This window comes from Staurois parvus, unplaced genomic scaffold (assembly GCF_062004578.1).
Source record: "Staurois parvus isolate SC_StPar_1 unplaced genomic scaffold, SC_StPar_1.0 ptg000735l, whole genome shotgun sequence".
NCBI lineage: Eukaryota > Metazoa > Chordata > Amphibia > Anura > Ranidae > Staurois > Staurois parvus.
In genome coordinates this window covers 1,771,753-1,797,859 of record NW_028318531.1, presented here as the reverse complement: position 1 = coordinate 1,797,859, position 26,107 = coordinate 1,771,753, and the positions used below count along the sequence as shown (strand labels likewise).

Here is a 26,107-nt window from a genome sequence, read left to right as displayed (position 1 = left end):
TTTTCAAAATGTTCAGTGGTTTTTGGTTTGTTTAAGAAAAAATAAAAATCCCAGAGGTGATTAAATACCACCAAAAGAAAGCTCTATCTGTCTCAAAAAAAAATGATAAAAATGTCATATGGGTACAGTGTTGCATGACCGCGCAATTGTCATTCAAAGTGCGACAGCGCTGTAAGCTGGAAATTGGCCTGGGCAGGAAGGGGGTATAAGTGCCCTGTAGGCGAGGGGTTAAAATTCTACCTGCACGGGAAATGACGACAAACTCTGGTACCTAAAAATCTCCATAGGTGACACTTTAACCACCTCCCGCCCCCCATATAAGGGTAATGACGGGTGCAAGGCGGTTCTCTCGTTCTGGGAGGACGTCATATGGACGTCATATGATGTCCTCCCACTCTAACCGCGAACGTGTGGCTCCCGCGGCGATCGTTGGTGCACTGTGTCCCTTGGACACAGCGGATCACCGATCAACAGAAAGAGCTGAAGATGTCGGCCCAGTCATGTGATCAGCTGTGTCTAATCATAGCTGATCGCATGTAAATAAGGAAATGCCGGTTATCAGCATTTCTCTCCTCACAAGCTGTCGCGCTGACAGAGAAGAGGAGAGATGGTAATTGGCATCGCTTAGAGGGGACATGTACACTGATCATCAGTGTAGCCCCAGCAGTGCCACCTGTCAGTGTCCATCAATACCAGCTGTCAGTGCTCATCAACGCCACCTGCCAGTGCCCATCAGTGCCACATCAATGCCACATATCAGTGCCCATCTGAGCTGCCTTTCAGTGTTACCTATCAGTGCCACCTATCAGTGCTGCCAATCAGTGCCACCTATCAGGGCCGCCTATCAGTGCCACCTATCGCTTCCAATCAGTACTGTCTATCAGTGCCAGTCAGTGCCACCTATCAGTGCGCATCAGTGCTGCCTATCAGTGTCGCCTAACAGTGCCAGTCTGTGCCACCTAACAGTGCCAGTCAGTGCCACCTATCAGGGCCGCCTATCAGTGTCATATATGAGTGCTGCCTTTCAGTGCCCATCAGTGATGCCTATCAATGCCCATCAGTTCCACCTACCAGTGCCTCCTCATCAGTGCCACCTATCAGTGCAGCCTATCAGTGCCCATCATTACAGCCTCATTAGCGAACATCAGTGAAGGAGAAAAATCACTTATTTACAAAGTTTTATTAAAAAAAACTAAGAAAAAACTTTTTTTTTCCTCAAAAATGTCAGTTGTTTTTGATTTGTTTAGCAAAAGATAAAATCCCAGAGGTGATTAAATACTACCAAAAGAAAGCTCTATCTGTCTCAAAAAAATGATAAACATTTCATATGGGTACAGTGTTGCATGACCGCTCAATTGTCATTCAAAGTGTGACAGCGCTGAAAGCTGAAAATTGTCCTGGGCAGGAAGGGGGTAGAAGTGCCCTGTAGGCGAGGGGTTAAAGGCCTTTACAAGTTACCAGTTTAGAGTTACACAGGAGGTCTGGTTCTAGAATTATTGCTCTCACTCTGACATTCTCGTGATATCTCACATGTGTGGTATGATCACCGTTCACATATATGTGTGGGACTTAGGTGTGTGTTCGCATTTTGCATGTGAGCAATTTTTTTTTCATATTAATATTATACATTTAATAAAAGACTTTCCTTTACATTGTCCCTTTATTTTTTTTCAAATCAACTTTATTGCTATCACAATGAATGAACAACATCCACTGTGATAGCATGGGCCGTTACAGGTCCTCTTTATTAGACCTCAGATCTCTCCTCTGTCCTCCAAAGCATCTGCTCAAACCAAGGTTTAATACATTTATCCACTGCTATGTATGCTCCAGCTTGGAGACTCTCAAAAATATAGAGCTAGGACCGCAGTATACAGAAGAGCCTTGATGTGGGCACTGCGGCTACCACGTATATTTGCAAATGTGTGCAACGAAACCCTCTGTGTTTAACATGAATTGTTAGACAGAGTAAATGTGGTTTGTTTGCAGGCTAGCTGGTAAGTGTACTGGGAAATTCTTGTTTGTGAAGAAGATGGAAATCCACCTCCTCCAGACCTCCTACTCTCTGCTGCATTGCTTGACCCAAATGGTAGGGCTTGGATGGAGGGACTCTGTGGTAATGGGGTGGCAACTCTGATGTAATGGGGGGCTCTCATGTCAAGGTAGGCTATAATGTATAGGGTGGATTCTGATACGATGCAGACCTCTGACATGATAGGGGGGAGGGGCACTGATGTGAAGAAGGGATTCTCATAAAAAAAGGCTTGGGGGGCTCTGATGTGAAGGTGGAACCTTTGATGTGTAGTTAATTTCATCTAGATAGTTGTGTGCATTGTGTCAGGCTCAGGTTTCCATTCATAAGTAACATTTACATTGTTTACATTTTAGACTAGGGTGCCTTGAGATTTTGCAGGGTGCCACAACTGATTAAAGGTTGGAAATGCTGATCTATGCTGTAATGTCTATACTCAATACAGCCGAGCTCCAGCTTGTGCCTTCCTTGCAAATCATCCTCCTTTGCACCTTGTGGCCCCCCACTGCTTTTTATATGTTAATACTTACGTTTTATGAAGTCTCCAGGCTGGTCATGCAATGCCGCAGAGGTCCTCTTCATCTATGAATTTTCTTTGAGTTGGTAAGTCCTTGCTGATACAGGGAGCAAAGATGATGTGATGATATCGGCTCTACTTTAATCACCAGTATAAATGAAGGGCTCCATGCTGATGCCCCTTAGTGGCCAGTCAGAGCCATGACCCCCGGCACTCACAGTATGTTGTCAGTCTTCCAAGTGGAGTGATGCCAGGTGTCATTCAACACATTGTCAGGACCTGGCTCACCTGCTGGTGGCACTGTGCTTTGCAGAGCATAAGGTTGTAGTTCCGGTGTGTCTCCCAGCAGCCAGATCCCAGTAATCAGTTTCCACTGGATGCTGGCTGCTGGGGGGGTATTTAGTTCCTCCCCTGTTAGTGCCTCTGACTCCCATGTTTTGTTTGCTGCCAGATACTGTTAGTTGTTATCCTGTTAAGGCTCCTGCCCTGAAAGCTGTACCTTGAATTCTGCTGCCTTGTACCTGCTCTCCCTTGTTCCTGGGTTTTGTTCCCACCTTCCCATCTGCTTCCTGTACCTCCAGTTTTCCATGCTTTTCTGTGTTCCTCTTATTGTATATATTGTATATAGTTATATGTTAGTTAGGCTGTCTGTTTGTTAGCAATTAGTCAGGTATTCTGTCTTTGTCTGGGTTTCACTTTTATGTTTACTGTGTGCTGGTGTTCAGATAGATTTTGTTTTAATGTAAATAAATCTCACTTAAAGCATACACAGGCCCCCTTTGCTGGTACCATGTGTCCTGCTGTGACCAATCACAGCAGGTCACATGACAGTTGTATACAATGGATGGCTTCATTCATGCCATCCATTGTATACTAGTGCCTAGCTGTGAATAGTCACAGCAGGTCACATGCACATTTCATGTGATTAGCTGTGGCCAAATCACAGCTAAGCACAAAAAAAAAAAAAAAACCTGAATGAATCGATGTCATTCAGGTAAATGCTTCCTTATAGCAAAGTAATATGTTATATGATGACGCTGTACTGCACTGGTGACTGTATGTAAAAAAAAAATAGTGAAAATAATTGTTTTAATTTTTTCATTTTCCGAAAAATTATGACAAAAAAAATACAACTTCAAAAAACTCGCCATGCCTCTTATGAAGTACGTCTACTCTGTAAAAAGGGGTCATTTGGGGGATATCTGTACTATTCTGACATTCTCGGACCTCAAGAAATTAGATTGGCTGTCAGTACTTCAGGATTGCTCAATATTCAGATCTATACCATAGTTTGTGAACTCTATAACTTTCCTACAAACTAAATAATACATCCTAATTTGGGTTATTTTCACCAAAGACATGTAGCAGAATACATCTCGGCCTAAATTTATGAAGAACAATTATTTATTTGTAAACTTTTATAACAGAAACAAAGAAAAACGTGGGTTTTTTGGTCTTTTTTTGTTAATTTAGCAAAAAATAAAAACCCCAGTGGTGATTTAATACCACCAAAAGAAAGCTCTAGTTGTGTGAAGAAAATGATAAAATTTTAGTTTGGGTACAATGTTGTATGACCGCGCAATTGTCATTCAAAGTGTGAGAGTGCTGAAACTTGAAAACTGGCCTGGGCAGGAAGGTGTAAAATTGCCCGGTATTGAAATGGTTAAAATACTTTATTACTTCATAACGGATACAACAACTACAAGCCATTTTCTATCATTATTAAAGCAACAAATGAGCCCATCTTATATGGAAAGTATTCCAGTATTGAGATGAAAGCACAAATGTAATGTGAGCACCACTGACAGAAATTTCCTGATACTTTTCTCCATAGGATATGGGCTGTAATTATTGAATAAATTATCTCTAATTTTAGTGCACACCCTCCCAGTTCCTCTTTTTTTTGCTCTTCATTTATGGCATGTTAATATTCTTGACAGGTCACACGGAGCACAATACAATTACAGTCACCTCGGAGAATGTCTTTCTGGCCTTTGAAGAGATGTTTTGTAATAAATGAATCATTGATTTGCTACAACATCCACCTATTGTTACAGCTCACCCTCATTACAAATTCACTTTCCTAACAGCAGAGATTGCCGCACAGCTTTCACAGAAAAACCACCAAGGAAATGGTACTGAGGCCGCGAAAGAGAATTTTCTTCTCTGCTCTATACTGAAGGATGCTAAGAGGGAAATGTAAATGGGAAAGCTATGCATATATTCATTAACCACAATGACCATTCCAGAAGAAAGAGTAGAAAAAGAAACACTTTGAGCAAAGTTCATCCAAGAAAAATGTTGGCATTCATTGGGGAGCTTTAACATGATTGCAAACTTTTTTTTTTTAAATGATTATAATAATAATACGCTTATAGTTATACATACTTGCTCTGTGCAATGTTTTTGCACAGAACAGCCTCGATCCTCCTCTTCTGGGTTCTGGGTTCCCTCACCGGTGCTTCTGGCTCCACCTCTTTGGCAAGTGCCCCCATAAGAAACCATAGATCATTAATAGTGTCCAAAGCTTTTATTTCAGAAAGATCACATCACAAATGACCAAGTTCAACGTTTTGTGCCACGCAAGATCCCTTCGTCAGACTTGCCGTATCACATGCCTGGTGAGGGGGTCCTGCACTCCTCTTAAATATTGTACTTGGTCCTTTCTGATTAGATCTTTCTACAATAAATGCTTTGGAAGACATATGACGATCCATGGTGTGCTGGTGAATATGCGTATTGACCCGTGATGAGTCCAGTTTCCAGCTGGTAGTTCTGCAGCACCCGCAACCGACGAGCCCATTTCCAGGAATGTGTGCGATGGGAATATTGACAATGCCCTCATAAGAAGCCACTTCCCATTGAAGCATTTGTCTGGGCTTGATCCTGGGTTTACTGAAATGTTGTGTTTCCTAAACCACCAATATCATGTAACATAAAAAACTGGAACTTTGATTTTTTTTTTCCAGGATGCCTGCTTTCAGAAAATATATATTGTATGGTGGTTTTTAATAATCTGCATGCCTAAAATGTTTTTTTAACTACAGGATGTTAAAGTAGATCCTCTAGTTGAAGTTTGGTTACTGGGTTCATGGATGCAGCCATCAACCTGATATCATTGTTCTCAGCCGTTGATGCTGAACATTGTAAAAGCAATGCAAGAGGCTAAATAGCCACTGGGTTGCTACAGGCAGTGGAAGGGGTCCCATAGACCCCCCCCCCCGACCTTAGAGATGATCGAGGACTGGAACATCTCCAATCATTGCTAAGGTCTAAGAAACCATAAGCAATGAATATTTTGTCACTTCCAGTTTTGGCTTTGTGTTTACTAGCGGCCAGTGAAGCAACCAGTCAGACCGATCTGTGTCTGATCTCTCCATAAAGAGGAACTGTCATAGCCCATGCTAGCACAATGTTGTTCATCCCTGTGATAGAAATAAAGTTCATCCCTGTGATAGAAATAAATGAAGATTTTTAAGTACTGTAGTTTGTCACCATTCCACAAGCTTTCGCAATTTTAAAATAAGACATGTTAGGTATCTATTTACTCAGCGTAACATCTTTTTTTCTATTTTACCAAACAATTTGGCATTATGTTTTTTTTGCATTAAAATATATTTTTTCTAATACTTTTACTTCCAAAAACAACTGCGCAAATACTGCACCATAAAAAAATTGCAATAGCCACCATTTTATCCTCTAGGGCTTCTGCGTAAAAAAAAATATATAATATTTGGGGGTTCGAAGTAATTTTCTAGCACAAAAATGCTGATGTTTACATGTAGGAGAGAAGAGCAAGAATTGGCCTGGAAGGCAAGTGGTTGCCACATGTGTGAAAAAAACGTAAAAACATCTCTGGCAGTGAAAGGCTTAAAGGGTTCCATGACTGAAAAAAAAAAAAAAAGTTGAGACTGGTTTATGCGATGAATCATTAAAGTAATTTGGACTCTTTCACCATTTGGTTTGGTTCTTCTGCTGTATTTTAATCTATGAGAGATAAACAGTCTGAACGTTGTGCTTTCATGGAGGCTTTTTTGGATTTCTGACTTGAAATTGTGTTTATTGTAGGTCATAGTCTGACGCACTATGATATGTAAGTATAACAATGTAATAAAAACAGATCAACACCTCCAGTTCTAACGCCTGGCGGCTCCTCGGAACAAGACAAAAGTTGAGATGACCTTGACTGGAACTGAACTGAAGCGTTCCCCATAGCGGATCGCCTAATTTTATCCGGCTTAATAAGAGCAGAAACGCTTTCAGTGAATTGCAAATTCTCGAATTGCATATCTAGGAGGAAATCTCACCAAACATGCTAAATATTCAGAATTTAGCTGCAGAGCACACAGATCCACCATAATCCTACCCAGCCAAATCACGTATTGTAATCATCACTCTGCTTTTCTAAACAATGAAGATGAAAAGAAGAGCCCAAAAGTATATAGAAATAACACAAACTAATTAAGGGTATGCAGATAAGTATACTGATACTGATGGAGGGCACAGTGATTGCTTTTTCCTGCTCCTGAAATTCATACAAATCAATCATGGTCCATCAGAATGAGAGAGTATGAATGAGAAATAGAAAGAGAGGAAGGGAGAATGAGAGGGGTAAATGTATGGGAGAGAGAGAGAGATTGAGGGAGGGAGAATCAATGAGAAAGAGAGGGAATGAGAGAGAAAGAATGAAAAAGATTGAGAGAGAAAGGGGAGATGAATGTAAGAGAGAATAAATGAGAAGAGACAGAAGGGGAGAATGAATGAGAAAGAGGTAGATAGAGGAAAAGAAAGACGGACAGAAGAGAGGGAGGAAGAAGGAATGAGAGAAAGAGACTGTGAGAAAAAAAGAAAGGATGGTAGAAAAGAAAGAAATGAGAGGGAGAGCGACTGACTAGCCAGGAAGGAAGGAAGGAAAAGAAAGAAAAGAGGGAGAGAAAATGAGGGACAGAATGGAAGGAAGGACAAGAAAAAAAAGAATAGGAAGGAAGGAAAGAATAGGGAGGAAGGAAGGGAAGAAGGAAAGAAGGTAGATAGGAAAGAAGGAAGGAGAGGAAAAAAGGAAGGGATAGAGGAAGCAATGGAACAGAAACGGGAGAACGAGAAGCGCACCAACCTTGCGCATTACCTCAGTAACCAAAATTTATTAACTGTAAAAAATATACTCACAAACAGCGAATGAAATCAGGCATGTAAGTCCTCACAGGGACTTGAAGATAGCGCGAGTCCCATCAAGGGAATGGGTGTTCAGTATAGCTGAAGCGTTTCGAAGGGGGTCCCTTCTTCATCAGAGCTAACTGAACTGTGAGTGCTCTCTCATATATATACTCCTGGACTGAACATAGGCCCTCCCCTCTGGGTTGGGCAGTCTCAGGTTAGTAGGAGGGGCCTGAGGCTGCCCAACCCAGAGGGGAGGGCCTATGTTCAGTCCAGAGGTATATATTTAGGAGAGAGCACTCACAGTTCAGTTAGCTCTGATGAAGAAGGGACCCCCTTCGAAACGCGTCAGCTATACTGGACACCCATTCCCTTGATGGGACTCACGCTATCTTCAAGTCCCTGTGAGGACTTACATGCCTGATTTCATTCGCTGTTTGTGAGTATATTTTTTACAATTAATAAATTTTGGTTACTGAGGTAATGCGCAAGGTTGGTGCGCTTCTCGTTTTCATTTCATTCTGCAGTATTGATCGGGCTTCCCCAGCCTTGTTTTGGAGCCGCACAGCCCTTTATGCATTGGTGGACGATTTCTCCAGGCCTGGTTCCATCTATTCGCCACCTGTCTGAGTCCTAGAGCGCAGGAGAATTCGTCTTTGATTTACAGAAACGGGAGAGACAGGTATGGAACAAAAGGAAAGAAGGAATGAAATGGGGAAAGAATGAGAGGAACATTAGAGAGGAAGAAGGAGAAAGAAAGCAGAAATAAGCGCAGATAAGAGAAAATAGCGCACAATGAATAAAAGAGAAGAGAAAAATGACGTGGAGGGCTTGATCCATCAAGCTGCGATCTCACAATTACAGTGACATTTGGAGTGACATCCCAGGTGACAATATCACTTGATTCATTAAGGATAGAAAAGGTTCTTGTGTGTGATTAACAAGTGAAATTAACAATCACCTTGCAGCTCTAACACCTTACTGACAAAACCTTATTCATTAGATGGAATTAGTTTTTCGCATATTTACATATGCCTTTGGGGCTGTCATTCTGATCCTAGATAGTCATTGACTCAAATCAAAGCATGCCACCAGTGAAGTCTGAAAATTCTGACTCCTGTCTTAAATATTTGTTCCATATCAGTGACTCTCTAGGCTCTGAAGCCAGGATCAGGATGACGGCTTTGGAGCATGTACCTTGAAAACAATTCAGCAATGTCAATAGCTTTCTATTTACAAGCCCACTTTAAAGCTTGGTTCACACAAGTGCCGATTTGTGGGCCGCGGGACAGAAGCCCATTAATTTAAACAGACTGCAGTGCCTCGCAAAATGCAGGGAAAAGGTCCCTGCACTTTACCAGAAATCGTGACCCCGCACTGGCACCTGCCCATGGGTCCCGTGTTTTGTGTGCGGATGGTTGCACTGGCGGGATGAAGTGCAGGTCCCGCAGCGGCTTCCACTCACACTAGTGTGAATTGAGCCTTAGACCACTTGTGTTTGTAGCAGGTGAAGCAGGTAGGTCACAAAAAGCCCTCGCTAAAAATGTAGTTGGCTGCCTTTCAAGCCATCCTCCAGCAAAATACCATTGTATAATCAATTAAAGGTTATTAGTGGTTATTCATTTAGAAGGAACTTAGGGGTTTATTAATAAAAACTTGCATAACCATTCATCTAGCAAATTTACACGTACATTTGTTTTATGTCAATTGGGCAAAAATAAATATGCTTTAGGCCAAGGGTCTCCAAACTTTCTACTGTCCTTCAGACTTTAGAGGGGCCAGAGGGGTCAGTGGGAGTAGAACATGTCCTGGTGTCCAGTGGAAGTAAACAACATTCTATTTTTGGTGTTAGTGGAAGGACTAGCACCCCATCATTGGTGTCAGTTGAAAAAATTCTGCCTCATCATTGGTGTCAGTGGGAGGAATAGGGCTCCATCGTTGGTATTAATGAAAGAAATTGTGCCCCATCGTTGGTGTCAATGGAAGGAATTGTGCCCCATCGTTGGTGTCAATGGATGGAATTGTGCCCCATCATTGGTGTCAAAGGATGGAATTGTGCTCCATCGTTGGTGTCAATGGATGGAATAGTACCCCATCGTTGGTGTCAATGGATAGAATAGTACCCCATCGGTGTCAATGGATGGAATAATACTCCATTGTTGGTGTCAGTGGATGGAATAGTGCCACAAGGAAGCAAAAGGCCAGATCCAGCCCCCAGGCTTCAGTTTGGAGACCACTGCTATAGGCTATTCTCTTCTGAACTAATGTTGTTTAGGTATGAGTTGTAATAAAATACCGCATTATGGCCACAAGTTGGTGCTGAGGAGCATGGGAAATACAAAAGTCTTTGTAACAAGTGATACAATGTAACAATTCTAGAGAACACTAGAAGGAATTAGCATTTGATTACATTTATATGCTAAATGCTAATTCTAGTGTTCTCTAGAACCGTTACATTGCATCTCTTGCTTCAACAACATATGTCTTCCTTATGCTAGCTGGATTCATCCAGAGCTCCATCAGGAATGCCTGGAGCCAGGGGCGGACTGACCATTTGGAAACTCGGGCACAGCCCGAGGGCCCGGGGTCAGTAGGGGGCCCCATGAGATGCCCCTGGTGCCTTTTTCATAGGCTTTTTTGAGTTTGGGCAAGGACACAGGGGCCCCATGATCCCCTATTGCCCGGGGGCCCCATGAGTTGTCAGTCCACCCCTGCCTGGAGCAGTACTTCTGTTCATAAATTGAGGACTATTCTGGACTGGATTAATGCTGTAGTTATCTAATATAAATATATACATAGCAATATTCAGAGCTTGGATAACTGGATCTTTCTGTGTCACCTTTCCACTTCTGGAATATTTGCTGTCTATAAAGAAAGCATCAGCACATTATTTAAAGTAGCATTTGCCTTGGTTCACACTGATGTAGTCCGGAATTCGCAGCGTTTTCTGTGTGAATTCCGCACCGCATCAGAAATGCACCCCGCTGCGGGTGTATATGTTAAGTTAATAACACCCTGAAAGCAGGCCACAAAACGTGGTGCGATCTGCAGAATCGGATTGCATAGGTGTGAACACCCATGCAATCCAATTCTAGTGTGGACCCAAAAAAAGGGTCCTGCATGTTTTTGGTGCTGGTGCGGTGCGATTAGAGCAGCAATGGGCAAACTACGGCCCGCGGGCCATATACGGCCCGGCAGACCTTTTAATCCGTCCCGCGGATGTGGCTGTCAGGATGTGTGTAGGCGGGGCAGCGTGACGAACGTGAGGGGAGGGGAGCTAGGCTCCTCTCACAGTCCGCCCTGAAGACTGGAACGGCGCGGGAACACGGCAAGAGGAACGCGCAGAGCAAAGGTAAGTGAATTGACACGGGGGGGACTTGGCTTACTACTTGGGGGGGGAATAGTACTGTGGGGGATGAAATACTATATGAGGGATGAATTAATATGGGGAATTAATTACTATAGGGGGGATGAATTACTATATGGGGGATGAATTACTATGGGGGATGAATTACTATATGGGGGATGAATTACTATATGGGGATGAATTACTATGGGGGATGAATTACTATGGGGGATGAATTACTATATGGGGGATTAATTACTATGCTTACTATGGGGGAATATTACTATACTTACTATGGATGACACATACACATCATTCATCTACTCTTGGTCCGGGTCCAATATATGAACCCATTGCGGCCCTCAAGTCAAAAAGTTTGCCCACCCCTGGATTAGAGCCATACAAAATGTATGGCTCCAATCGCACCGCACACAAATCGCATGTGATTTACTCAAAAATGCAATGCGGTTCCTGTGCAAATCACTGCACCACATGTATGTGAATCCAGGCTTAAACCCAAAACCACAAATGTAATATATTGCAGCTTACCAATCATTAGGTGTGGTGGCTGCATTAGTGTTCTTTTTTTTATCTTTTTTCCCTCTATTCCACTTGGTAATCCAGTCAGTAACACAATTCCTGTCTTGGGGTATCAGCATTCTGGATGAAGTAGTAAAGCAAACACCTGTGGACAGCAGCACTCTCAGTTTGGGCGAGGGGAGTGTTAGACTAGCTTTATTATTTAGACTGAACTTAACAATTAAAGTGATTGTAAAGGATAACTTTTTATTGTTAAAAAATAAGACACATGTTATACTTAACTGTTCTGCGCAGTGGTTTCGCATAGAGCAGCCCTGATCATCCTCCTCCTCTTAGGTCCCCCCCCCCCGCTGAGTGCCCCAATAGCAAGCCGCTTACTATGTGGGCTTTCTAGAATCCTCACTCCCGAGCCAGCTATGTGTGTCAATAGACACACAGAGTGTGGCTCAGCCCTGCTCCTTGGCTGTGATTGACAGCATCAGGAGCCAATACCTCCCCCTGCTGTCTCTAAGCCAACGAGGAGGGAGAGAGCAGAGAGAGATGCTGCTCTTGTGCACATCGCTGGATCGAGATCAGACTCTGGTAGGTATAAGGGGGTGCAGGGGCTGCATGCAGAATGTTTTTTCTCTTAATGCATTAAAGTAAAAAACATTTTGCCTTTAGAACCACTGAAGCTAACACTTTTTAAGCAGATCTAGACAACGTTTCTTTCCTTTCAGGATAAAGACTTTGGCTTGGATAAAATCTGACCATTGCGGTGCTGAGCCACAACTACCCTGCAACCCTGTGTAATGCACATGGTTGCATCACCCTGGTGCAGCATTTTGAGGGTTAAAGCAGGCAGTGAGGAGGAAACATCACCTAACTACTTGTTCACTTGATTTCTTTTCAGAGGGGCAGCAGTATAGCTCCACATGTGAAGGAACCCTTAGAGTATCAACCACAAAAGAGCAGAAATACAGAGCTACACCATAGGTCAGATATCACTGGAGACCACAGACCATGGGACACTCACCTCCAGTGCCACAAGACTGCGAACAAGAAGACCAAGCTGACCAGTCCGTGACATGGCAATCGATCGTGCATTCCACGAGGCAGCGAAGAGTCATCTTTTCAGGCTTCTTTAACCCCAGCTAAAGGGCAAACAAAAAAGATATAGAATATGAAACATCTTGAAATGGAAGAAACTACGCTCATGCTAAGGCTTTATTTGGTTGTTATTTTCTCTAACTCTGTTTTGTTCGCAAAAGCTGTCCTGAATAAACTGACATGCTGAAGGAGATAAGTATACCAGTTCAACAATAGTCTGTTTATAACATTGCGTTCCTTTTAAGATCACATTCTGGAACATAAACCTTGTTAATAATTGCCCCATGACCTCCTGTAGTCCTGCTAAGTAGTGATTCCATCTTTAGAGATTATTTCTGTACAATTAAAAATTCCTTTGTAACCCCAGTGGTAATCTTATTACAGACATCCATGACTAAATTTATTGTTTCTCCTTATGGTTGTAACAAGCTCTTCTGCAAGTTCTAATAAACAGAATTTGACATATCAGCCTGGTCTTGTTCCTTCAGGCTTGGTTTATATACAGAAAAGGTGGTATTCCTGATGCCTAAAGCTGAGCATGCAAACTACAATCTGACTGTCTTTGCATTGAACCTATACAATGTGAGAACCTACATAAGGGATCCATTCAATAAGATTCTAATTCTCTTAGATTGTAAACTCGAAAGAGCAGGGCCCTCGATCCCCTCATGTTTTGCATTGTATTGGTATTGTTCTGTCACATGTTCTGCCCCCCTTTGTACAGCGCTGAGCGAACCATTGGCGCTTTATAAATACTGTATAATAATAATAATAATAATTAGGTTTGTTCTTGCCCTCCATAGTTATTTCTACATCTGAAGGTGGTTGTAGAAAGTTTGGATAGCTGTAGGTATGAGGAATCATGTGCTTGCCAAGATCCATTTTCCGATTCTTATAGACTGTGTTTAATGCCCCCAGTTAATGAACACTATTTTCTAAATCCATTTCTTTAAAAGGTGAGGAAAACTGTAAAGTCTACCAGACATTGTTATAAGGGCTCAAGAGAGATCAGTGATACTTCAAGGGCACACTTACAATATGTGTTGGCACAATTTGAAGGAAGGACACAGAGCTACGAGGACCAAAGTTTACAGTTCCTGTGATCTTTTCCTCTGCCAATTTTGAACATAAAATTTTGAAGCTAACAAAACCCGAGGAGAATGACCTGTGCTCCAATAAGGCTAAATTAAATAAAGTCCCGCTGATGTGTGGAGTGCAAGTGCAAGGAGAAAGAAACATGCTCAGAGATGCATCAAAGGTAATCGGGCACTGTGTTTTCTCATTGCAAAGGTGTTATCAATGTGTTTTTACTGTCATGGGGCCTTCTGGGAGTTTAACAAGCAAGTCAAGCCTAAAAAATGGGAAACCTTTAAAATGGTCATATTACTTGCGGTTATAAGGTCACATAAGATTGTAATTAGGATATCACCCAGAGATACCCTCTGGACACAACAGAATCAGAGGGACTTGTAGAAAACGAATGCTTCTTAATAAGGTTCCTGCTTTCTCCCTCTAATATGTGAAACCAAGCTGATGGCCAGAAGACCCTTGGGATAGCAAGAAATAATAGTGATGAGAACAGGTCAAGACTGGGAATATACACAGCAGCCCTTGCAAAACAAAAACTGAATCTGCTCCATTCCTCCAAATGTTGTGCCTAGATTAATTCTATTATGGATGGTTCCCATATGAACAGTTATCTGCAGTACTCAAGCCCAAGGCCACAGTTGATATCAGGGATCATCCAAATGCTGAGCAGTACACTACCTAGTAAAAAGTTTGTTGTATCACCTGTATGAAGTTTTTGCATGTCCCATTCCAAAACCATAGCTGTGGTGGCTATAACAGCCTCCATTCCTTTAGGAAAGGTTATGCATAGGTTTTTTGGTGTGTCTGTAGAAATTTGGACCCATTCAGTCATAAGAACATTGATAAGGTCCGGTAATGATGTTGGATGAGAAAACCTGACTCACAATTGGAATTCCAATTCATCAAAGTTCTTACATAGGGTTGAGGCCAGGGTTATGTCCAGGTGTCATGGTATGTCTGCTGTGTCTGGCAATGCTTGCTAAGCCACCTGAGATACTGGACAGTTTCCTGCCTGAATTCCTAAGTCAAACTTGCCTTGTGTCTTCTTTGTCTTGAACCTTAAACCCCTTGCTCCTCCCATGTACTTCGTATTAAAGCCATGCCTTTGCACTTCCTGTTTACCAGATTATTGTGCTCTCTCCAGCCAATATTTTGCTCTTGTCTCTCCTGCTGTCATCCATATCTTCATTACCACTTGTTACTGACCTTTGGCTTGTTCCTCGAATATGTTTCTGCTTGATCCCAACTTTCACCCACTTGTTACTGATCTTTGGTTTGTTTACTGACTATGCTTCTGTTTGAACCCTACCTGCTACTGGATCCCAGCTTGCTTGCCTCCTGGTGGGGCGATACTGAGGGCCATGAGCTGATACTAACACGCAGAAAAACCCATCTCCACCATCAGGAGCTCCGGTGAATATAGTTAGTGCTTTGACCTTGCGCCTCAGGTGAGCCCATGTCCTCCACCATGGTGACCTGCCCATATTGTCTTCCTGTTGGCCTCTCTGATGCTATAACTACTGGTTTCCAAGCCTGACCCCTGACTGTGACACCAGGCCACTTGAGTTCCTCCACCCCAAACTATGCATTTTAGGATCTGGCCTTGTGGACAGGGGCACAGTTGTCCTGGAACAGAAAGGGCCTTATCCAAACTGTTATCGCAAAGCTGAAAGAGAACAATTGTCTAAAATGTCTTTATACTGTATGCTTTAGCAATAACAGTACCCTTCACTGTAAACTTAATACCTTTAAAGGTGATTCCACATACTTTTGGCCATATAGTGTAGAAAGTGATGTAAAATTGAGGTTCTTTTTTCTCAAAAACACACTATGGACAGGAGCCAGTGCTGTGTTTACCAGCTCTGCCTTTCCATAATTCTATTGGATTCAGTAGCATGCTTGGATGGCTCTGGCTATAGGGAATATTGGCCAGTCCCTGTAATTCGAATAAAGCTATGCAGTGCTGGAGCTGAGCCAACTTTGGGCAAGCTAGATAGTTTAACAAGCATTTATTTTGTGAAGACGTTTTTGCTTTGATTTCGTTTATTGCTGTAGAGGCCAGGGAGGGGATGTCAGTCTTGATTTTTTTTGAAGAAACACGTACTTATCCTTCAAGTTCTGAGAGCTCTTTCCTGCAGGAAGGTCTAAGCCAACTTCAGAAAAGAGGCTTCATGTTGATTACAGTTATTCCATATTCTTTTTATTTAAAAAAATAAAATAAAAGCTGCAAAGTGAACTAAGCGCGGTCATGCTGAGTACAGCACAGCCAGAGGTTAAGAGTGTCTGCCCGTACCCCGTCTGCGTCCTCAACTTTACCTGCTCACAAAAGGACATTTTCACAGATTTTCCATCGCTGCGGGTGCAGTCTAAAAGCCGAGTTTTTATTCCTTCCCCGCACACAGCCTTTTCACCGAGCTGACAAGCGCTCCACTCTGCAACAAGCAACAAAACCCATTTAGACAGGGAGAGCGCAGTATATAATTCCTATTTACTGCATCGTTGACCCCTTAAGTGCCACTTGAGCTTGAAATAATATACAATTGCTGGCTGTCCATTTTTCTAAGACTGCAGCTCTTGAACAAAGACCCCTGCTGCTTTAAGAAGAGACAAGAATAGGTTTAAAGAAGAACATGGGCCAACATAAAAAGGAGAATAGCAATATTGTGTTCCTTTGCAGTGATAGTAAAAAGGAAATCCAAATATATAACCAATTAACACCTACGTTCCTTGCCGTGGTAGAGCCGCAAACATGCAAAACTTGTTCCTGAAATCCGTAACAACGATATTATGGTAATTGTCGGTGCAGATTATGAAGTCTGAGAATACGGAATTAACCCGCTACATTGTGACAAGGTGCCTTTCCCTACTGGATTCTAATATTTTTCTGTTTTCAGCTGAACTCCAGGCAGATATAAATCAGTATTTTGCCCAGTTCTGTACTTAAAAAAAAGTAATTAAAGCAGTATTAAACCCCAAAACAAAAATGTAATATACATTGCAGATTGTAGTTGAAGTGATTGTAAAGGTTTTTTATTAAAGTGTTACTAAACCCAGGACCCTGCATTCACCATATTTGGTCGTACACAGAACATGGAAATACAATTATTTTAGTAAATATAAACTGCTAAATACATTTTCTCATCAGTAGTATATATATATATATCCAGCAGAGCACTGGCTAAAGCTTGTAGGAGGAGTTTTCATTCTCCCCTGATTGTCCTGGCTGAGGCTGCAGGATCCCTGACCCTCTGTCTGGACAGTGCTGATTGGCCCTGTGCTAATCACATGCACTCTCCCTAGAAAAAAAAACTCTCTAGCAATACACACCAAACTGAACATGTGCAGCTAGCCCCCAAGGCTCTGTTCTATCAGCAGATGGATTAGGGACAGTAGAAGAAGGGGAAGATTAGAGAAGACAGGATCAAGCAGCCTTTTTACACAATGCAGAGGATTAACCCCTTAGGTTCCACAGTGAGTATAACAAGCACGCTTTACTGCATATACAGACTGATCGTACTGTTGTTGGTTTAGTAACACTTTAAGTGACAAACATGTTATACTTACCTGCCTCGATGCTCCTCTTCTGTGATCCCCCACCGGTGCTCTGGTCTCTTCTTTTTCTCTATGTGCCACCATAGGCACCTGTTTACTATTGTGGCACAGGTGTGGGCTCGATCCTGAGCTGTGCTGAGTGTGTGTCCATTGACACACACGGTGCAGCCCCTCCCCCGCATCTATGGATTTGATTGAGAGCAGCAGGAGCCAATGGCTCCTGCTGCTCTCACTGGGGTTTTTTTGCTAAAGCTAGAGAGTGCAAAATTAGGCTCACTTCTGCAGAGAAACCAATCAGCTTCCAGGTTTTATTTCCAAAACTTAACTGAACAAGCTGAGATTAGAAGCCGATTTGTTTCTATGCAGAAGTGAGCCTGATTTTGCACTCTCTAGCTTTAGTAATTAAACACCATTGAGTCCATTGAGGGAGAAGAGAGAGCAGCCTTCGGGCATGGCGCTGGATTGAGATTGGGCTCAAGTAAGTATTTAGGATGCACCGGCATTCGGTTTTTTACCCTAATGCAGAAAATGTATTAAGATAAAATATTGACGCTTTTGGTGGCTGCATTAGTTGTTTTTTAGGCTTTTTTTTCCATTTTATTTTCACCTAGTGACCCAGCTAGTAACACACCTCCTATTTTAAGGTGGCTTCACTCTGGATGGAGGAGCAACATTAAACACCATTGAGTCCATTGAGGGAGAAGAGAGAGCAGCCTTCGGCATGGCGCTGGATTGAGATTGGGCTCAAGTAAGTATTTAGGATGCACCTGCATTCGATTTTTCACCCTAATGCAGAAAATGTATTAAGATAAAATATTGATGCTTTTGGTGGCTGCATTAGTTGTCTTTTAGGCTTTTTTTTCCTTTTTATTTTTACCTAGTGACCCAGCTAGTAACACACCTCCTATTTTACGGTGGCTTCACTCTGGATGGAGGAGCAGCGGAGTCACCCTTAGACAGCAGCATTGTCAGTCTGGGGAGAGGGTAGTGTTAGATTAAAGACTTCTAACCTTCACTGCCCCCGTATAAAATGAAAATAAACAGTTTTGGCTATACATACACCTTTTGTGTACAGTTTTGTGATTAGTGTTTTTCGGGTAACTTTTTTTGTTTTTTGTTACAGATATCTGTAAATGGATAAGGATGTGTGTTTTGTTTATCGAATGCTGTTTTTTTTTCAGTTATGTGAATTGGTGGTTGTATGACCACAGATGTGAAGGTTGCACCTTTGCCCCATAATCCTGGCACTAAAAGTGTCCCTCTATGTAGTATCAGAAACTTGGCAGTCATGCTGCAGGAAAGTCAGGGTGTCCGCAGACAGACGGATCCCAGGAATACTCAGCAAACCTGTGCCATAACAGCTGTTGCTGAACTACATGTTCCAGTGTGTATTGCTTACTAGAGATATTTTTAATTCTCATCATCACAGTGGATGGTAATGGATGGGAGAGTACCCATAATTAAACAATTACCTCAATTTCGACCAAATTAATTACATTTTATCATTTTATAATTAAATTATAGCAATTTGCATTTTAATTAAATGTCTGTGTTACATTGTAAGATGCAAAAAAAAAAAAAAAAAACAGTGCAAACATTAAATATTGAAACTGCTTCCTAATGTGAGAGTAATAAGCTGTCATTAGAAAGGTGTCAGGCTCACAGAATGCTACCACTTACAAAATGGTGTATTAGATTTCAAGATTATAGAACCAGTAAATCTAAAATATAAATGAAAGCCCAATACCAGCCAAAACTCATTTAGTTTTTGATACAGCAGGAAAGGATTAAATCTTCTAAATTGTTTTTAATTGCCATCTGTGTCTCTACTGAGGAAATTTGCCCTCATTATCTGGGCAGGAAGTGATGTGAAATCTTTCCAAATCAGACATAGGCCAAAACACATTTTCTGTGGAGTGGGGCAGAGTTAGGACTTTGTCTGTTTTTAATGGCTGTGCATGGTACAGTGGCTGACTTGGGGTTTGCTTTGAAGCTCTTACTGCAAGGAATTGCTCATCCAGATATTTCTGTTATTGTATCAAGATATCAAATTTATTAACATAAAGATGATGTAAAAATATGATGACCTGCTGGGCCAGAACAAGGGGAGGGCGGGAGGGTCAGCTGCCCTGGGCGCAGTGGTTTACTGTAGGGATGGGGATGCCTTCCTCCTGTTACAAGGCTGAAAGAAGTAGTGATAGTGGCAATCATTTTGACAAGTGGGTGACTGCTGGGCATAGGATCCCCTAAGCTTGCACATCGTGAATGGGAGGGGGGGGGGCACAGTTTGGCATCTTTGCCCTGGGCGCTGGATGACCTTGTCCCGGCACTGATGGCTTGGGTGATTTTCCCCTCTAAGCAAAAGAAAATGTATAGATTGACAAATGATCCAGCTGCATCAGGTGTCAATGATTTCCTCTTAGCCAGGCAAGACTTCATAATGCCAAAGAAGTTGTTCCGTCCTTGGAGTGAGTTCTTACAGTGAACTTGACTTTGCCGAAAATGTGTCTAGAGTAAGAGCAGTACTTTCTGTGCTGCCTATGTAGTATGTTAGCCTACAAATCAATCCCTGTGTCCTTGTGGGTCCCTCTTCATCCTAAGCCCATGGAGTCTTGACTTCTGTCCAAGTCAAAATTAAGCTTTACCCCCACCTAGCATTAGCCTCGTCTCTCTGTCCCAGCTCTAAAATGCCACAGACTCCAGTGTCCATTATGTTCTGGATGTTAACAATTCAATGACGATGGGTATGAGGGGTACGATCTACATTTAGGCAGATTGGGTCCAGAATCCAATGAGGCTCCTTAGGGTCATGGGGCCTTCAGTTCTGTTGTGACTTTAGGCACTTTTAAGGTCATTAGTGACCTAATAAGGAGGCTGGAGGACCTAAGTTATGAAGAAAGGCTACATATTACGCTTATTTTCCTTGCAGAAGAGATGGCTAAGTGAGATATGATCGCAATATTTAAAAATGTCTAAATGATGACTTTTACATAGGGTAAAAACTGTTCAGTCTCTGGTTGCTCAAGAGGACATGTGGTCACTCAGTGAAGTTGGGCGAGAAGCGGTTTAACGTTAAACTGCGTAGGGGATATTTTACTGTTAGAACGGTAAATGTCAGGAATCCCAGGGCTCGCGGCGGTGCACGGGTCGGCGCATGCGCAGAACGCCGATGCGCATTAACCGGCAGGCACTAGGACATAGGCATCTGCGGCAATAGCAGCGTCCGCGCATGCGCACTCGCGGACACGCGCCTGGCACCAATGACAGCGCAGGGCGCGCTATTTAAACCAGCCCTGTGCATACTCAAGTTGCCGTATGGTCTTTGTTCCCTGTTCCTTGCTCGTCTGTTCCTGAGAGATATACCTTGTTGCCGACCCTGCTTGATCCTGATCCCTGTTGACCATCTCCTGCTCTGACCTCTGACTCGTTTGACTACTCTTCTGCCTACTCCTGATTACTTGACCTCCTGTTGCTGAACTTGGCTTGTGACCCGACTATTCTCTGTCTGCTGCTCTGTATCGTTCTGCCTCCGCTGTTACCGACCTGGCCTGTCTGATTACGCTATACTTGCACGGTCATCCGTCCATCCATCCTGCATGGATCCAGTCACTACTGCCCGGGCCTGCCAGCCTCTTCACATCAGGCTCTCTTCCATTACATACCTCCAGCGGTTCCATCTACCACAGTTGGGTGTACACAGGGGCTGCGACCTGGTTTCAGTCTGCTCCAAGTCCATCCCCACCATCAGGGGCTCTGGTGAATAAGCAGATTGAGACTTAGACCCCGCGCTCTGGGGAATCCCGTTCTGTGGGTCGCTTGAGGTACCGCCGGGCGGTACATGACAGTAAAGATGTGGAACACCCTTCCACAATTGGTGGTACCAGTGGGAAGTGTTGATAATTCCAAAAAACCTTTAGATGGGCATCTTAGCGAATACAATATACACGGATTGGGAAGTAGCAGAAACATAAATGCATTCATACACCCATGCAGGTTGAACTGAATGGACTGGTGTCTTTATTCAACCTTATCAAGTAGACATGCCGCTGATACAGCAAGTGGTATGGCCTTGGGCTTGTTGACATGTCTGAGCTACTGTATGCTTCTCAGCTATTACATCATACTAGGCATAATAGCAACTGACTGCAAAGTTCTTCAACAGAATTTTGGAGATAAAGACCATCTGTATACTTAGGGCTAAATTTGTTCTATATAAAATAGTATGTAGTTTTATGCCACAGAATAAAGGGGGGTAACTGGTCATAAGACATATTTAAAGGTTTATATTGCTTATATAGCTTATAATGCTATCTGCCTGGCCCAGGACTCTAACATGCACATTTTAACTTTAATTAAGAGGTCTACCTTTGGCTCTACTACCACTTCTGCTTCCCTGTTGACTCAGCAATGCTGTAAGCAGCTTGCATGCTAGATTCTTTAAAATTTTGAAATTTGCATAGCAGCTAACTCTGTGTTTTGTGGCTCCTAGGACATTTTAGAAGACAGCTGCAATGTGTGGAAGAATCTGGAGGTGTCAATGGTATGTCAGTGACAGATTACTTTTTTTGTTTTAGCAGAACAGGTACACTATATGGCCATACATTTTTGGACACTTTATCATCTACTACTATATGGTCAAAGATATGTGGGCACCTTTCAAAATTATTATGTTCAGATGTTCAGTGAAATTTCCCGGGACTGCTACAGTATACAAAGACATTTTAGTTAACTATGTACCTCCAACCCTGTGGTAACATTTTGGGAGAACACTCTTTTCTGTTCCAGCATAACTATGCTCCCGTCACAAAATCAGATCCATAAATGGAATGGTTTGGTAAGTCTGGTTTGGAGGAACTCGAGTGGCCTGCACAGAGCCTTGACCTCAACCCTACTGACCACCTATGTGATGAATTGGAATGCTACAGTGAAGGAAATAAGCATTTGATCCCTGCTGATTTTGAATGTTTGCCCACTCACAAAGAAATGATCAGTCTAAAAATCGAATAGTAGGTGTATTGTAACACTGAGACAGAATAGCAACAACAAATTCAAAAGAAATGCATGTCTAACAAATGATACACTGATTTGCATGTTCATGAGGGAAATAAGTTTTTGATCCCCTATCATTCAGCAGGACTTCTGGCTGCCAGGTGTCTTTCATACAGGTAACAAGCCGAGATTAGAAACAGTCTCTTAAAGGGAGTGCTGCTAATCTCATTTTGTTACCTGCATAAAAGACACCTGTCCACAGGAGCAATCAAACAATCAGATTCCAAACTCTCCACCATGGCAAAGACCAAAGAGCTGTCCAAGGATGTCAGGGACAAGATTGTAGACCTACACAAGGCTGGACTGGGCTAAAAAACTATCGCCAAGCAGCTTGGTGAGAAGGTGACAACAGTTGGTGCAATCATGCGCAAATGGAAGAAACTTAAAACAACTGTCGGTCTCCCTAGGTTTGTTGCACCATGCAAGATCTCACCTTGTGGAGTGTCAATGATCATGAGAACAGTGAGGAATCATCCCAGAACTATACGTGAGGATCTTGTCAATGATCTCCAGGCAGCTGGAACCACAGTCACCAAGAAAACAATTGGTAACACACTACGCCGACAAGGATTGAAATCCTGCAGTGCCCTCAAGGTCTCTCTGCTCAAGAAAATACATGTCCAGGCCTGTCTGAAGTTTGCCACTGAACATCTGAATGATGCAGAGGAGGACTGGTTGAAAGTGTTGTGGTCAGATGAGACTAAAATCGAGCTCTTTGGCATCAACTCAACTCGCCGTGTTTGGAGGAGGAGGAATGCTGTCTATGACCCCAAGAACACCATCCCAACTATCAAACATGGTGGTGGAAACATTTTGCTTTGGGGGTGTTTTTCTTCTAAGGGGACAGGACAACTGCACCGCATCAAAGGGACAATGGACGGGGCAATGTACCATCAAATCTTGGGTGAGAACCTTCTTCCCTCAGCCAGAGCATTGAAAATGGGTCATGGATGGGTGTTCCAGCATGACAATGACCCAAAACACGCAGCCAAGGCAACAAAGGAGTGGCTCAAGAAGAAGCACATTAAGGTCCTGGAGTAGCATAGCCAGTCTCCAGACCTTAATCCCATTGAAAATCTGTGGAGGGAGCTGAAAGTTCGAGTTGCCAAACGTCAGCCACCAAACCTTAATGACTTGGAGAGGATGTGCCAAGAGGAGTGGGCCAAAATCCCTTCTGAGATGTGTGCAAACCTGGTGGCCAACTACAGGAAAAGTCTGACCTCTGTGATTGCCAACAAGGGATTTCTCACCAAGTACTCAGTCATGTTTTGTGAAAGGGATCAAATACTGTACATATTTCCCTCATGAACATGCAACTCCGTGCATAATTTGTTAGACATGCATTTCTTTTTAATTTGTTGTTGCTATTCTGTCTCTCGGTGTTACAATACACCTACCATTCGATTTTTAGACTGATCATTTCTATGTGAGTGGGCAAACATTCAAAATCAGCAGAGGATCAAATATTTATTTCCTTCATTGTAACTGCGAGGCAGGTCTTCTCAACCATCATCAGTGCCTGCCTTCACAAATGCTCTTTTGGCTGAAATCCAAGATCTTGTGCAAAGCCTTGCTAAAAGAGTTATTTATTTATTATATATTTCAGGTGCTTATATTGCGCCGTCAATTTATGCAGCACTTTACATATATATTGTACATTCACATCAGTCCCTAACCCTCAAGGGGCGTACAGTCTAAGGTCCCTAACTCACATTCATACATACACATACTAGGGACCATTTAGACAGGAGCCAATTAACCTACCAACATGTCTTTGGAGTGTGGGGGGAAACCTGGAGGAAGCCCACGCAGGCAAGGAGAACATGCAAACTCCAGGCAAGAGGCGCTGTGGTTCGAATCCCAGCCAATGACCCTAGTACTGCTAGGCGGAAGTGCTAACCATTTAGCCCCTGTGCTGCCCCAGTTCAAGCTGTTGTAAAAGGGGGGTGGGGGGGCAACACCATATTAGTGCCTATGGTTTGGAATGGGGTGTCTAACAAGCAACATATACAGTAGGAATGATGTCAAGATGTGGATTACATGCTGGTGGCACTGTGGTTCCCTTGACATAAAGTTGTAATTCCAGTGTCCACCAATGGATGATTCCCAGCAGCCAGCAGACCCCAGTAATCAGTTTCCATTTGATGATGGCTGCTGGGATGGTATTTAGATCCTCTATTGGTCCCCATCGCTCCTGTGTTTTGCTTGCTGCTAGATACTGCTAGTCATTATCCTGATCCTGTTCCTGCCCTGTACGTTGTGTCCTGTATCCTGCTGCCTTGTACCTGCTCACCCCTGTTCCTGATCCCAGTTTTTGTTCCTCCTTCCCATCTGCTCTCTGCACATCCAGCTTGTCCTGCTTTTCTGTGTTCCCCATTTTATAAATATTGTATACAGTTAATTGTTAGATGGGCTTCTATTTGTTAGTAATTATTATTATTAATAGTTAGTTATTAGTCATGTATTCTGTCTCTGGGTTTTTGGTTCACTTATATTTTTACCTTTGCTGTTTGCTGGTGTTTGGATGTTTTTTTGTTTCACTTTAAATACAGCTCAATTAAAGCATGCACAGTCTGGTCCGAATTTGTACCAGATCCACACAGATATGTCCATCCCTGCTGCTGACTCCCGACAGATGATTATGTTTCCCTAAACTTTTGGCCATGTAGCGTACACATGAATATACAAGTCTCAGCATGTGTTGACAGTGTTTTGATGTAGTGCAATCAAGAATGCAGATTGCACCAAATAATTCAGGATCACAATAGTCAAGTTTCACAGTCAAAGTTTTTTTATGATGTTGAAGATTATTAAAGTGTCATAGACAATATGTAATGATGCATGTATTATGTTTATTTATGGGTATTAAAAGATGTGCAATTAATAATTCTTCTCAAGCTGCATCATTAAACTGGTTAATGACTATACCGATAGTAAAAATGGTACCGGTTATTTTATAAGTTGAATACATAAAGCGTATTGATTCGGAGAGTTAAGCGTCACACCGCTGACTACGCAGGGTACTTGGGATAAAAAAAAAATGTTTAAAGCGTTAATTTTTCTAACGTGTTCAAATAAAAACCTTAAATATTGGTGTTCAAAGTGTTAAAGTATATCTAAAGCCAAAACTTTTTTTATTTTAATATTAGATGAACCTGGGATGTGTTCAAACCCCATCAGGTTTCTTTGCTGTCTGTGTTCCTTTCAGAGGAGTTACCTTCACTTCCAGTCCTGTAGATAAGAGGGAATCTCTTTAAATTAAGAAGAAATTTTCTCTTTGACAGCCTCTGAAACATGTGTTCCCATTGAAAGATTTCCCCTCTGCAACTTGCAATCTTGGATTCAGCCCTTAGTTCTCCAATGCCAGTCTACAGAACACCTCTGACAACACGGTTTGGGAATTCAGGGAGCTCACTGAATTTCTGGCAGATAAATGGGTATTTTTCTGTACTTGCAGTGCTTTGAACAGATGTTGCAAATAATTGCAGTATTGTGTATAATATGTTTATTTCCTATGAAAGTCAGCTCCATCTAGTGGCCATAATGCAGTATTTTCTTGTTTGAAGTATTTCTGGAAAATACTGCATTATGGTCACTAGATGGAGCTGGCGGTCATGGAAAGTAAACAAATTAGACACAATAAAGCAACTATTTGTGAAGTCTGTGCGAACGCTACATGCATTTGCACAGCAAATTTTTAATAAATAGACCCATTGAACTGTTCTGGATGTGGACCATT

General features: G+C 42.4%; 1 protein-coding gene and 1 long non-coding RNA gene across 6 annotated transcripts in view; one reads left to right on the top strand and one right to left on the bottom strand.

The window, feature by feature from the left end:
* The window catches only part of LOC149445238 (uncharacterized), a 144,484-nt gene extending 131,338 nt beyond the window's left edge, over window positions 1-13,146 (top strand). For both annotated transcript variants that reach the window (XR_016306429.1, XR_016306428.1), the window contains exon 5: window positions 12,482-13,146. This is a non-coding gene — a long non-coding RNA (uncharacterized LOC149445238). The remainder of the gene's footprint in view (window positions 1-12,481) is intronic.
* Window positions 1-26,107, bottom strand: part of THSD7B (thrombospondin type 1 domain containing 7B) — an 805,377-nt gene that overhangs the window by 105,534 nt on the left and 673,736 nt on the right. For all 4 annotated transcript variants that reach the window (XM_089654059.1, XM_089654060.1, XM_089654057.1 and 1 more), the window contains 2 exons: window positions 16,084-16,199; window positions 12,605-12,722 (listed from right to left, as the gene is read on the bottom strand). In XM_089654059.1, coding sequence (XP_089510185.1) covers window positions 12,605-12,722; window positions 16,084-16,199 — 234 coding nt within the window. The remainder of the gene's footprint in view (window positions 1-12,604; window positions 12,723-16,083; window positions 16,200-26,107) is intronic.